General features: G+C 30.8%; 2 protein-coding genes across 2 annotated transcripts; both read left to right on the top strand.

The window, feature by feature from the left end:
- Nucleotides 1–281: 281 nt before the first annotated feature.
- LOC113365334 lies at nucleotides 282–818 on the top strand. Its single transcript, XM_026606911.1, has one exon. It carries the CDS (start codon nucleotides 282–284, stop codon nucleotides 816–818), a length of 537 nt encoding a protein of 178 aa, XP_026462696.1.
- An 11,365-nt stretch (nucleotides 819–12,183) lies between these two features.
- Nucleotides 12,184–13,582, top strand: LOC113365333. The gene is made up of 5 exons (XM_026606910.1): nucleotides 12,184–12,359; nucleotides 12,527–12,718; nucleotides 12,838–13,103; nucleotides 13,238–13,367; nucleotides 13,434–13,582. Exons 1-5 carry the CDS (start codon nucleotides 12,266–12,268, stop codon nucleotides 13,580–13,582), a joined length of 831 nt encoding a protein of 276 aa, XP_026462695.1. The 5' UTR covers nucleotides 12,184–12,265.
- The last annotated feature ends 1,924 nt before the right edge of the window (nucleotides 13,583–15,506 follow it).

Here is a 15,506-nt window from a genome sequence, read left to right as displayed (position 1 = left end):
AATATTATGAAGATACTATTGACGAGATGTTACGAGATTTGGTCGTGGAAGAAGAAAGCAACGTTGATGATACTGAGGAAGCTCCAGTTCAACAAAGTGAATGTTGAAAAACATTTTATATTGACAATTTTTATACAAGTTATGAGTTAGCTATATCATGCCTAAGACGCAAGACTCATGTAGTTAGAACACTTAGACATAACAAGAAATCTATATGAGAGAAGAAAGATGAAGAAAGATATATGAAAGATGTTCTTAATTGCAAATTAAGAAGGGGAGAAATGGTAGCTAAAGAGGATGATAACGGGATTGTAATACTCAAATGGAGAGACACACGTAACGTGAGAATATTATCTACGAAACACGCTCCTATCATGACACAAAGCACGAAAAACATTCATGCTGCTTCTTCAAGCCAGCAGCCATCCCCAAGACTCAAACCTCTGGCCGTCCTCGAATATAAGAAGGGTAAATGTGATATAGATTATTCAGACCAAATGGTTTCCTATCCTTCGACGATGAGGAAAGGAATCAAGTGGTATAGGAAGCTTGATGTTGAACTTCTACTGGGGACATCAATTGTAAACGCTTTGGTCGTTTACAAAATTGCGACAAAGAAAACTGTAAATATTAGACGATTCAGAGAACTGATTGCTGCAAAGTTACTAGGACTGAATGAAGATTTAACACTGCCTTCTGTTCGACGAAATACGCATTGCATCGCCGTTCGCAGAAATAATTTGGGGAAAAGCCTTAGACGCGCATGCAAGCGGTGTTACGCAAATAAAAGAGAAGAACTGGAACGATCAAAGGCATGACCAAATCTCAGAAAACCCACTACTTTTTGTCCAAGCTGCCCTGGTCAACCGCAACTTTGCAGTCAATATTTTGCACTGTAAATAATTTTGTTAATAAACGATTTTTAAAAGAATTCAACAGTATTATTATCTCCTGTCATATATTTATCTAAATATGTTCGGAAATTCTTTGGAAGGAGTCACCCGACGTGGCCTGATGAGAACTCTTGCTGTCACCCGAATACGGGTGACGTGGCCTGATGAGAACTCTCGCTGTCACCCGAATGCGGGTGACGTGGCCTGATGAGAACTTTTGCTGTCACCCGAATATGGGTGACACGGCAGTTAACGTGTTAATTCATTGTACATCTTTTAATACTTCATGTCCTACCGTTCAACTCTTTAATCAAATGCTTCCGCAGGCAAATGTCGTTAAGTATCTGGGGTTGCACTTGGACTCTAAATTAACGTGGAAACACCATATACTGAAAAAGCGCCAACAACTCGAAAGAAAATCGAGCTTAAGTACGTGGAATAAACTGCTGATGTACAAAGTAGTTTTTAAACCCATATGGACTTATGGACTTCAACTCTGGGGAACAGCGCGTAAATCTAATATTGCAATTATACAAAGATTCCAAAACAAATTTTTGAAACAAATACTAAACACCCCCAAATACACACTAAACTGGTTAGTCCATCAAGACCTAAACATAAACACTATTGATGAAGAAATTAAATTAATTAGTCAAAAATATAAGAGCAGAGTACAAAACCATCCTAATATTCTGGCCAAGAATTTATTGAAGTCGCACGGCATCGAATGGCAAAAAAGAAAACGCTCCCTCGACGGATCCGCCACATTGACCTCCACATAATATATAATATATTCATTCTAATTACCAGTACTATTTATTTAGTTGTTCATTTATATTTTTATTTATTTTTATTATGTTTAGTTTGTTTGTTGTTATAATTCACAATTTATAATTATTTACCGCATAGATCATTTTATTTTTAAGTTTTCTCTATATAATCACAGTATTTAAATTCAATATATCAAAATTGAAAAGGCTTACTACTGGGTAACCTTTTAGATCTAAGGTTTAATATTTCATATATCATCGAAATTACTGAATGCCTTCCTTTTTGTAAAGACAGATTGTAATTCAATAAAGAAAAATAATCTTTTAATACTTTTTGACAGCTATGAGTCAGCACCCAAGCCTGCTGGTGATGAGGATTACACCTCATCAGAGGAGCTGCTGGGTAAGGGCATGAGGAATAAAGCGGGCGATTTATCAGCATTGATCGAGTCAAGGATTGAGGCCATAACAGGTAAAATTGTAGTGCAATAGACTTACTCACTTTTTACATGTTACAAATTAAGTGTTATTTGCTTTCATTGTAGCACCGAAGTTAATCAGAGAGAAGAGGCGTTCAGAGGGTCAGGAGGTTGAATCAATTACAAGTAATGTTTTTAGTTTTTATCAAATGTAAGTATTTTTCAAATTTAATAGTAATTTTTGTTTTTATTGCAGCTCTTCAAGTTAATAAAACAAAGGAGGCTGAGTACAGGATGTGTTTGAGGAAGAGAATTTTGCTGCTATTAAAAGTAATTGAATTGAATACTGGAGCTTAATGATTTTAGTCTTAATGAAATGTGTTTTTCAAATTCAATGGTAATTTTTTTATAGCTCCTCCAGCTAATAAAACAAAGGAGAACGAGATAGAGGAGGTGTTTGAGGAAGAAGATGTTGGTGCTGTTGAGAGTAATTGAATACTGAAGCTTAATGATTTTAGTCATTATCAAATGTATTTTTTAAATTCAATGGTATTTTTTGTTTTTATTGTAGCTCCTTAAGATATTACAAGAAGGCATGACGAGATAGAGGTGTTACATGACGAACATGTTGTTGCTGCTAAAGGTAATTGATAACAGAAGCCTGTGCTCATGTTAGTAATTTAAACAGGTTTTCTAATTACAACAATTTGATTTCAGAAAGCTGCCCACATACTTGCCCTTAGATGATTGCAGTGCAAGGTATATTATCATATTGTTTAATACAATATACATATTATAATTTTTATTTGATTTTAGCAACTCTTGATTTAATACTGAAGCGTTTGATGCTCTTGGAAGGGGACATCAGCGACCAAAACAATCTGAAACACCGTACATTACCCAAAAATGAAGCGAATGTTTTTGATACTATCTTTCCTTTGAAGACGGTGAATGATGTTGAAATGGTGGAAAGAAAGGTGGGCGAAAAAAATGGAATCTGATATGGTACAAAATATATGAAATTATTTGAAGAGAAAAATCGCGAAATGGCAACGGAAAATAAAGAAACTGGTAATTTTTAATTTATATATATATATATATATATATATATATATAATTATATATAATTCAGAATCATACAAAAAAATATATATATTGTAACGACAATTGGTATTGTCGTTAAAAGGGTTGCATAACCACCAGTGCAATGGGACTCCCCCACCTACGTCTACTAGGGTGCCTGCAATATAAGGTCCAGTCTGGGGTTGAAACGGAGCATTAAGAATTGTACCATCCTCTGAGGAGGTCAGTGGGTCCACGCGCCAGGCGTTGAACCCGCTTTGTGTATAGTGGTGTGTGTGTTGTGCCAGGAGGGGAGAACCCGTTCCAGCAAAGGTCAGATGTAATATTGTTTTATAAGGCTATTCCCTCCGTCGGTATCCGTTATAAGTTATCCGTTTAGTATACTCCTTTATATCTGTAATACTATACTCCGCTAGTATAGTAATTAATAATAATCGTATGTTGGAGTTTAAGTATAGAACATGGCTGTGCGTAGGTACAGCCATGCCCGTAGATCTGTAATAATAATTAGTAATAATTAAATAAGATAGAAGTACATTCTCTTTCATTCGCGTAGTTAGTTGGCTTTTCCACAGGTAATTACAGGGTGGTTATAGAAGTCGGGTTTAGGAGTTGGTGTAACCCTTTCTTAATGGGGATGCAACGCTAGATGTAATATTTGGTAGTCGTTGCAATACCCCAGGAAAGGGAGCATCAACCCCATTTAATCCGTCACAATATATATATATATATATATATATATATATATATAGATATGCTTTCATTACCAAATTTTGGGCACCCCAATGGGATAGCCCGCATCTTCCTCATTAGTAGAAATTTCCTTGCAACTACTAGAAAACAAAATATTTAAAAATTATAATAAACAAATCTTTTATTACCGCTACGTAGACGATATTATTACTTGTATTCTGGAAGAAGACATTAACATAGTTACTGATAATTTTAACAATTTTAATAAAAAACTACAATTTACTGTGGAATTAGAGACAATGAATTCGATTAGCTTTCTAGACATCAGACTAATACGTACAAATGACCACCGACTAATTACTCACTGGTACCAGAAACCAACTAGCTCCGAGCGATACATAAATTACCACTCATACCACCCTCTTAAAATGAAAAATGCAACAATAATAAATTTAACAGACCATGCCATACTACTATCTGATAAAAAATTTTCTGGGACACCAACATTGACCTAATAATAAGCACACTAAAAAACAACTCGTATCCTACAAACATAATTAACTCAGTAATAAACTAGTTGGTTTGGTATTTAGCCTTGAGGCAAGTTACATGCACTTCCCGATATGTGTAAATAATTGACTTAATCAAAAAAAAGTGTGTAAATAATATACTTCATCAATCCTACTTTAAAAAAACGATAATAATTTTAGTAAAGTTTGACGAATTTTTAAAATTAAACTACTTGTCGTAATGCCGAAATATTACAGTAAGTTCTATAAGACCATGATGTATATCGCCAAAAAAAGTTCCATGAAAATCGGCTTAAATTTTTTTTTCAACAGTTAATTACAAGAAAACGGCTCGGTAGATTTTCACCTAAAATTAATCAGTACCATTCCCAACTAATATCTTTCGAACAGTTTTTGATTTTTTAAAATCGGTTCGGTAGGATGAGCTTAAATGTGGACGAAAATTTAACACTTTTTTTCAACAGTTAATTATAAGAAAACGGCTCGGTAGATTTTCACCTAAAATTAATCAGTACCATTCCCAACTAATATCTTTCGAACAGTTTTTGATTTTTTAAAATCGGTTCGGTAGGATGAGCTTAAATGTGGACGAAAATTTAACACTTTTTTTCAACAGTTAATTACAAGAAAACGGCTCGGTAGATTTTCACCTAAAATTAATCAGTACCATTCCCAACTAATATCTTTCGAACAGTTTTTGATTTTTTAAAATCGGTTCGGTAGGATGAGCTTAAATGTGGACGAAAATTTAACACTTTTTTCAACAGTTAATTACAAGAAAACGACTCGGTAGATTTTCACCTAAAATTAATCAGTACCATTCCCAACTAATATCTTTCGAATAGTTTTTGATTTTTTAAAATCGGTTCGGTAGGATGAGCTTAAATGTGGACGAAAATTTAACACTTTTTTTCAACAGTTAATTACAAGAAAACGGCTCGGTAGATTTTCACCTAAAATTAATCAGTACCATTCCCAACTGATATCTTTCGAACAGTTTTTGATTTTTTAAAATCGGTTCGGTAGGATGAGCTTAATGTGGACGAAAATTTAACACTTTTTTTCAACAGTTAATTACAAGAAAACGGCTCGGTAAATTTTCATCTAAAATTAATCAGTACCATTCCCAACTATATCTTTCAAACAGTTTTTGATTTTTAAAATCGGTTCGGTAGGATGAGCTTAATGTGGACGAAAATTTAACACTTTTTTTCAACAGTTAATTACAAGAAAACGACTCGGTAGATTTTCACCTAAAATTAATCAGTACCATTCCCAACTAATATCTTTCGAATAGTTTTTGATTTTTTAAAATCGGTTCGGTAGGATGAGCTCAAATGTGGACGAAAATTTAACACTTTTTTTCAACAGTTAATTACAAGAAAACGGCTCGGTAGATTTTCACTTAAAATTAATCAGTACCATTCCCAACTAATATCTTTCGAACAGTTTTTGATTTTTTTAAATCGGTTCGGTAGGATGAGCTTAAATGTGGACGAAAATTTAACACTTTTTTTCAACAGTTAATTACAAGAAAACGGCTCGGTAAATTTTCACCTAAAATTAATCAGTACCATTCCCAACTAATATCTTTCGAATAGTTTTTTGATTTTTTTAAATCGGTTCGGTAGGATGAGCTTAAATGTGGACGAAAATTTAACACTTTTTTTCAACAGTTAATTACAAGAAAACGGCTCGGTAGATTTTCACCTAAAATTAATCAGTACCATTCCCAACTAATATCTTTCGAACAGTTTTTGATTTTTTAAAATCAAATGATCCTTGCAAAGGACATTTAAACTATCTAAGAAGTAAACTTTGAAAATTAAAAATCTTGGTACGGAATGATTCAAAATAATGAAGACAAAATTTGTAATAATTAATAATTTTTTTTATAAAAAATTTAATAATTTGATGTCAATGATCATTTTTTATCACCAAATGACACCTTTTTGGATCACCAAAAACGCTGACCATGCTCTCGCAAAATTTTCGATAGTTCTTATTTCGTCATACAAGTAAAAAGTGTCTTGAATTATTCAAATCGGACGCTTCGTTTTTGAAAAATTGAATTAGCATTTTTTTTAACTCTTTGCTCCCTATTCCGAAACTGTATTTGCAAAAAACTAATCAGCACGTCTTCCCGGATGCCATTTGGCAAAAAATTGTAACCGCATAAACACATGCATACATCCATTTTTTCTAAGGCATGTCAAGATGTTCAGGAGAACTTGAAGCGTAGAGATATATAAACAACTTTATTTACGATTTTTTAGGATTATTATAACTTAGCCTTCCTGAAGTTGATAATATGATACATCAAGAAAGTATCAATGCGGCACCCACGAATAATAAATTTGATAGAAAACGCATTATGTTCTATTTTATCGAAAATGATTTCTAAATTTACAAAAAAAAATTTTCAGGATCTATCCTTAAAATTAATTGTCGTGTCATTTCATCGAGTTTAAAATTTTTACATTTTGAAAAATTTGCCGCTCCCTAAATTATGCCGCTCTAGGCCCGGGTCTCACGGACCTTTGGGGTAATCGGGCACTGTTTATATTAGAAATTTATGTTATTTGTTAATAAATATGTTTAAAAGATAAATTTGGTTATAATTCTTCTCCCCTAGAACCTAACTATATATTTCAAAATTAAGGCGGCACTCTAAAACATATTGGTAGAGTGGCTTGGCACACTACAGTTAAAAGCTTGCCGACCCCTCGTCTAGACTAGACTATACATGAATATTAACTCATATCGAGTAGGGTCACTTTCTGAGAAATTTCGTTTGGCAATAACTTTAGTTCAATAAACTGCATGATATCGTATTCGTTACTATCAAATTCGATTATAAATATTTCTTCTAGTGTCTAGACTTTATATATAATTATTAACTCATATCAAGTATCGAAAGTGTAATAATCAGAAGGAGAATCAATGACCTTTTCTTGTGCGTAATTGTACTGTGCATACGATAAGTGATAAAATTTATCGATATAAAAGGCTCGTTTCGAATAGCATTATAGATCAGTTGCAACTTATTTAACGCTTTGATTTGAACTATGAATACAATACGAGAAAAGAGAAAACGCGAAAATACACGTTTACGAGTGAAACGTTATCGCGATCGCAAAAATCAAAAGTGTAGTGCAATTAGTGATGATAGCATTTACAGTAAAACTTTAAATATACTCGGCTGTAAAAAATTTTGAGTGTTGCGTGCCGTATCTTATCTGAAGATATGGCAATAACTTCCAATAATGATGCAAAATTTTGTTTATTGAAATTTGTGGAAATTTCTAAATTGTTATACGGACTTAAAAGTCATGTTTTAAACATGCATTCATTAATCCATCTACTGAATGATGTAATGTATTTACAATCTTCAATAAGTGATTTTAGTGCATTTCAATTTGAAAGCGCGTTAGGCCAAATAAAAATGTCTTCGATCTGGTAGTCGTCCACTGTCACAACTATGCCGCAGTTTACACGAGATGTTTGCAGTGGACAGAAATACTGATATTAGTTCAAATAGATCTAATATTGAAGTTCTACGTAAAAAAAATTAATGCAAACACTGAAAAAATAATCATACAACGAGTGCGATATAGAAAAATTATTTTGACGTGCAATGAACCAAATAACTCTGTTTTACTTAGCGATGGGACAATAATGTTAATTCGAGATATGTTTGTGGCATCCAATAATGATATTAATAATATTAATGTTACAGCTATAGAATTAAAACAAGTGAAACCTATGTTATCATTTCCATGCGAATCCTATACCGTGATTATGTGGAAAGTTCGAAGAAGTACATCTATCAAAATATTTTCAATTAATTTAATTAATAAAAAATGGTAACATTTGTTTTAACTGATGATTCTGGAGAAAGATTATATACAATGTTACTTTGTTAGATATGTAATATTATTATTGAAAATTTGAAATTTAATAACTAATAAAAATTAAGTAATAAAAAATCATTTTGTTAAAATTACATTAATTTTGTTATTTGATATTGATTATGAAAATTTAATTAATTATGAAAAAATTGATTTAAATGGAAATTTTATATATATATATATATATATATATATATACAGTAGAATCCGATTAGTATGACGCCGGATATATTGACAACCGCTTAATATGACGTAATCGCACTAGGAATTTGGTTTCCATATAAAATTCCTTAAAAAAACAGCTGTCTAGTCGGATATATTAACATCGCTTACATTGACATGTCGCTTATAATGACCCATTTTTGCAAGAAAATATGTCCAATTATAATGACCGACATGATTTTACATGATGTGGCCAAGTCTACGAAAGCAATTGCTATGTCTTTTGTGCACAATAGCACCAGGGACTGTTTTTACAATAAAATTATGTAAAGAAATCAATCAAAAATTACTGATAACTTACATTAAAAAAACACATTTGTATGTTTATGGGTAGGGTGGACTAATTATTAATGCTCCACCACGGATATCTCATAAACAAATAAAAGTAGATTTTTTTTAACAATTATATTTGATAGTAGAGGGCGAAAAATGTATAAATTTATAACCAGCCATCACCTTTATTCTTATGACTTTGCTATCAGAAGATAAGCAGCACATGACTGCGATAAAAAGGACTAGCTGGACCTTAACTTTGGCAAAGGTGTAAGCAATAAAATAGTAAAGTTTGAAAAAAGCAATTTTACAAGAGATTAATTGAATAAATTGTTATTCCGGCTCTTCTGATGAATATTTCTGACCAATAGCAGATCAATGTAATATACTGTGTAGTCTTTGTAACAAATGTACCCACAGAATTAATATTTTGCATTGGTTCAATAATGTAGCGTAAAATGCCTTTAAAATTTAATAGAAGAAATTGCATCTGTTCGCCCCCTGGTTGTTCCACTTTACCCCGTATGTGAAGTAAAATGGGTCAGATACCAAACGTTTAAAAAATAGTAAAAAATATAATATTTATATAATTAGGAATTATGTACGTATGTATGTAAGTTTTTCTGAACATAGTGTGATAGATGCTTCTTTGATGTATGTTATGTGTTGTTCATTGGGTTTAGACAGTATAATTACCGTAAGTCAAATTGGACCTTTGTGCCCCGACCTACCCTATGTCAATTTTATTTAATATTAAATTTTAATGTGTCATTTTTATTTTTAATTAAAACGTTTGTATAGGCTTTTCTTTTAAAATACTGAACCACGTAACATATTTGCATATTAAAAAGTTTTTCTTCAGTACGCTTTTAATGACGACCGGTTAGTATGACGAGATTTCAGCGTCCCTTCGGTGTCATACTAAGCGGATTCTACTGTATATATATCTTAAACTATAAAAAAAATATTCGACATAATATTTGACAAAATATTTGTTGCCTGTTCGTATTATATGAGCTGTTGTGCCAATTTGCAGAATCTGATAAATTCAGAATAAATAAAAGACTTACGTACACATTACATGAAATATATTTATAAACAATCAGACGGAATTTACAATAAAATGCAAGTGTTTTCTATAATGGTTGAATTGAGACTGATGATGAATTGCTCCTTGCTTCTCTGTGGCGGAAACAGTGTTGCCAAAGGAGTACCGCAGTGTTACCAATCCTTTAGTGTTACCACATGTTGTTCTATAATAAGGGATGAATCCGAGAGATGGCATAACAGAGCAATCATAAATGTATATTGTTCACAATCTGCTGCGCGCCGGCAACTATAAAGTTCACGTGTGACATAGCGCCGATCTTTCTTACTCTTTTTCACTCTATTTCATTCGATGTTAATGTTTAGCAGTATTTAAAATATGTTAAAATGAAAAGAAAAACTTTCATTCTCCAGGAGAATGATTTATAATCTATTGATAATAAGTTATTATCAATTCGTTATTATTAATAACGAATGTATACGATGTATGTGTGCTGGACGAATTTTCTAAGAAGGTCCTATGTCTTCATATGCAAGTAAAAGTAAAAGTTTTATCGATCTTATTATTTCTACTTATTACATTCGATATGATTATTATTATTATTATTATTATATATATATATATATATATATATATATTAACAAAGTCTAATAATCGGGCATAACATCAATAAAAAACATGAATTTCTTTCAAAAATTTATTTTAAATCCATACGTTTCGGCTATAATCCTAGCCTTCATTCAGTGGAAAAATTAGTAGATCTTAGTGTTAATTTGGAAAATTTTAAAAATCCATGGTATTAGGATATGGTAATGCACTACACTATGTATTATAAACATTAACTTGGAATTACACAATATTTTCACAAAATACTGATTTGAAAAAATCACAAATGGATAGTGTGTTATTCGTAGACTGGTTAAAGATGTAAAGAGGTAAAGATGTAAAGGGGTAAAGAGGTTTTTTATTGATGTTATGCCCGATTATTAGACTTTGTTAATACATATGTCAACATCAAATTCAGAATCATACAATATATATATATATATATATATATATATATATATATTATAAATTTTTTATTGTAAAAATTGTTTTTAGTGGCTTATAAAGTGTTTGTGTATAATCAATCATATGTTGGTATTTTTTTTTCTTAATTCCCATTTAGAAAAAAATTCTTGCTATAATTTTAAAATTTTGTTATATAATCGATTCAATAATTATTTTCATTGTTAATAAATTTTATGTAATTTCCTATCTTTCATATTTTTATTAATTTTATTTATAAAAAAACACTTTTTGGTTTTGTATTACCATTGGATTTTTGTTCAAAGTTGTATAGAGCTTTCGTAAGTTCGTATATTATATTTATAATTCATTGATAATAATGAATACGATAATTATGCAGATTATGAAAAGAACGAATCATCCGAACGAAATTTCTAGGAAAAATTCTACATGTCGTATACGCATTTCACGTATATATATATATATATATATATATATATATATATATATTGTTGGGCGCCGATTAGCTTTTCTCTTCATCAACCAATTTCGTTAGATGTTATTGTAATATCATAATAAGTTCAAATTAAACACAATATTCTTCATGTATACTTTTATTTTTTCCGTTCATTAATACTCTGAGATGTCGTCATCTATACGAAAATTACACAACTGAGCAACTTAAAATTCCATTTCGGCTTTATATAGCCTTTCATTTAATAATCAGGGACTTCCCTTGGTTTTGAATATGATCAGTAGTTTCCTTATATGTATGAGTGCGAATTATGTGATTCCCCGATCGAAATTCATAGGAATTACTGCGTCGTATGCTGAGGATCACGTACGCATTTGGAAAAAGTTCATCGGTCCTATTTTGATTATAATACTTTTGTTACTCGATATGAGTTTAATACAATGTAACGAGTTCTTGGGATGAATACAATGTTGAGAACTGAGAATCGGAAACCTTGGGTCGCAACAATATATATATATATATATATATATATATATATATATAAGTATATATTGAATGTAGAGAAAAAGATCATCATCGGGTCTTTGTATATGATATTATATAAACCATTGATTGATAATATTGAATACGATCGATGCACCAATATGTATGTAAGAACTTCATCTTCTATAAAAGAGGACCATTGTTAGTTTTCAGTTCATGACTGAATGGGTGCGTTCCACTAAGCGCTCACAACGCTCAAAATACCCATTAAGCCGTTCCACATGACGACCGCGGTCGCTGTGATCGCGGCGAAAACGTCACTACTGACGTCATAACTTTCGCTCACGTCAAGCTCACAACGACCCATCTAAAAAGGTGGGTCGAAGTGGACGTTGTTGAGAAAATTTAGGCGCAATATTTGAAATTGTTTTTGAAATATGATATTTTGAACTCGAAGATGGCGACGGAAAAAATTATCTTATACGATGCTGATCGAGATATTGCTGTGGAAGCGAATGTTTCTCCGGCTGAAGCTAAACGTGCGAGGGCAGGTAAATATAATTACACTAAATTTATGTAATAAAATTAATTTTAGTCTATATTCAACAGCCATTATACATTTCTCTCATTTAACAATGATGACCTAACCTCATATATAATTAATGCCCATATTAATTGAAAAATTATTCCTTCTATGAAAAATTTATTTTGTTTGTAGACCAATATTTTGCTACAGAACTTTTAAGAACTTTAGTAAATCAAGATCCTCATAAGGCATCTACATCTACTTCTCATGTAGAACATGAGGATGCTGAATTCTACAATGAAGAATTTCTTGAAAGCAATGACGAAGAAGTACTTGGTAGTGAAGACGCAGGTGAACTTAACTCTGAAACTCAAGAATCTGAAGGTATATTAAAATATAAATTCTGTTATCATCCTATTCTTAACATTTATTATATGAGGATGTCAGTTACATATGTGGTTTTTGTGTTTCTTATTAATAAATACATTTTTTTCTATATGCAGGTGGAGCTTCTTCATACAGGTGGTCTTCACCCGCTGTATTACTCTTATTAGAGACTTACAGATCCATGGAACAAATACTCAATAGTGGGAAAATGTCCCATAAACAAGTCTGGAAAAAAATATCCGAGAAGTTGACAAAAAATGGTCATAATGTCACCGGACCGCAATGCTATTCTAAACTGCGAAGTCTGAAGAAAACCTATAAGTCAACTAAGGATCATAATAACAAATCGGGAAATGATCGAAAGACTTGGAAGTTTTACGAAGTTTGTACAAATTTCTCAATATTCTGCTTAATTTTTCGATACAGTTAATTTTTCTATAATTATAAATAAATTAGTTTCTAATTATTGTACTATACTAGTTATAACTATTGTAATATATCTTGTAATTTTTGTAGATAATGGATGAAATATTTGGCAAAAAGGCATGGTGCGATCCAGTTGCCGTTGCATCTTCTACTGGTCTTTCTTCCAAAAAAACAGAAAGTAACGATAGTGCGGTGGGATCTGATAGCGGATGTTCATCAAGTGAGTAATTATATCAGATAATTGAATTCATGAATATATTCATGTACAAATCGAATTATTTTTCAGAATCGAATAAGCCATCAGTAACAACTTTATTGGGAAAAAGATTAAAACAGAAAGAAGAACATGAGGAAAATAGAAAGAAAAGACACCGAGAGAGAATGGAAATGGATGAAAAATTCCTCAAAGTTTTAGAAAAACTAGCTGAAAAATAACTATAAAAAAAGCAATATTAAATAAAGAAATAGGTTTTTAAGTATAAGAATAATTTTAATAATTATTCGTTTGTAAAGCACTTTCTAATGTTTCGCATTATAAGTCGTGCAATTACTTTTATGTAACTTTTATATTTGAGATATAACTATGATTAAAAAAAATAAATTATATTATATATTATTAAATTTAGTTTAATTAAAAAAGAAATTTATTGAAGTTCTCAAAATTATTATATGACATTTTAATAATATATACAATTTTCAAATATACATAGAATTATTGATTTCATTCAAATTTTCGAAGATGAAGTCCTTACGTGATTTCTATAATTTATGGTCCTGCAAGGCTATCTTAATAACCACTCATCAGAGTGGCCATGAATCATTATTAGTTTTACAAGGAATTCATTATAAAATCTCTTTTAATAACTCCTGCAGTTCGCCTTACTTCACGCGGATAATTTCCATTATTTTCTTGATTATTTTCAGGTATAGTGATCACAAGTAAATCATCTTCTCGTAAAATGCAGATATTATTATATTAACTTGTTTCTGGAGCATTATTACGATGCATCAACAAATATCCAACTGCCGTAAAAGACATTTCGATTAGATTTGAACTTAAATTGGTTAAAGACTTCACTGAAATGAAACCCAAAAATTAAAATGTATATTTTATTTATTTTTATTTAAATCAAGTTAGCTTATTATTATAAGAATTATTTGTCAAGGCTAACCTGATTGTAACCTAACCTCTTCAAGCTTTGACTTTCATTCCTTTCATTTTTCAAACCACGCCATTTGTAATGTTTATATGAACGCTCAAAACGCTTCATAATCCATTCCACTTGAGTTGATGATACCAACGATCAGAAGCAAGTGGAATGATATAAACCGCGGTCGTGAGCGTGATCGTTGTGAGCGCTTAGTGGAACGCACCCAATGTGAAGCTAAGCGATCGTTGTGTGTCTAATAGGAAGTGCGAAAATTACGAAATATTATTACGATATATTATTATTTGTTTTAAAAGAACGTCGTGTAATTATCGTTTAATAATGAGTGGAAAAGTAGTGTATTGTGTTGTTTTATTTCTCAATGATACAAGTGAAAATAAGAGTATCGATGTAGTGCTGGTAGATTGGTTAATATATAATGAAGGAGAAGATAAATTCGAATGCCCATTTTTAAGTAATTATGAGCTATCGGGAGAAAATTTACTTCTTCTTCAAGATTTTCCCTTCTTCATGAGGTGGATGTACGAGGTTATGCGCGTAAGTCAACTACTTATTGTGTATTTTGTTATACATATGTATATATATATATATATATATATATATATATATATTACCTATTATAACACATTATATATTTATATATATATATATATATATATATATATATATATATATATATTGATTTGAGTTGTAATTTCAGATACATATCAAATTGCCTTGGAAAAGTTAAAAATATTGCAGCAGAACAGAAGGCAAAATGTTTTAAAAAAACAAGCCGCTTGAAAGGGCGTTTTGTGAATCAGAGTAACGTCGATCAGCAATTGTCGGAATGTAACATAAATTTAGGCAATAAGTCGCGCAATGTTTCAAGGAAGTGTATTCTTGTTAGCAATTTATCGTGTATTTTTCTTTTTATTATTATCGAATAATCTAATTTTAATTTTTAATTTTTATTTTTTTAGTGTTTTATTTTTAATTAAAAATAAACTATTTTAGAATAGTTTATTTATGTAAATTGTGAAAACTTTTGTGTCTCTTTTTAAAGTAATTTTTTTCCGTGTGAATTTTTTTCCGTCATTTTTAACTGATACAATTTTCTTATAATAAATTAATTATTAAAATATTCTTTATAATTATAAAAATTTTGCCTTATTATAACTACTGGTTTATAATCTTTTCTGACAATTAAT

This window comes from Ctenocephalides felis, unplaced genomic scaffold, assembly GCF_003426905.1.
Source record: "Ctenocephalides felis isolate EL2017-DRISC unplaced genomic scaffold, ASM342690v1 CF-g0.4_SCAFFOLD_00898, whole genome shotgun sequence".
NCBI lineage: Eukaryota > Metazoa > Arthropoda > Insecta > Siphonaptera > Pulicidae > Ctenocephalides > Ctenocephalides felis.
Note: the sequence above shows the minus strand (reverse complement) of the source record. Positions and strands in the feature narration are given on the sequence as shown.

What these genes read in the sequence shown, in the direction of transcription:
- LOC113365333 (XM_026606910.1), top strand. Translation starts at nt 12,266, where the DNA reads ATGGCGACGGAAAAAATTATCTTATACGATGCTGATCGAGATATTGCT. An exon ending in AGCTAAACGTGCGAGGGCAG is followed by an intron (nt 12,360 to 12,526) that starts GTAAATATAATT and finishes TTTTGTTTGTAG; the next exon opens with ACCAATATTTTGCTACAGAA. An exon ending in TGAAACTCAAGAATCTGAAG is followed by an intron (nt 12,719 to 12,837) that starts GTATATTAAAAT and finishes TTCTATATGCAG; the next exon opens with GTGGAGCTTCTTCATACAGG.
- LOC113365334 (XM_026606911.1), top strand. Translation starts at nt 282, where the DNA reads ATGGTAGCTAAAGAGGATGATAACGGGATTGTAATACTCAAATGGAGA.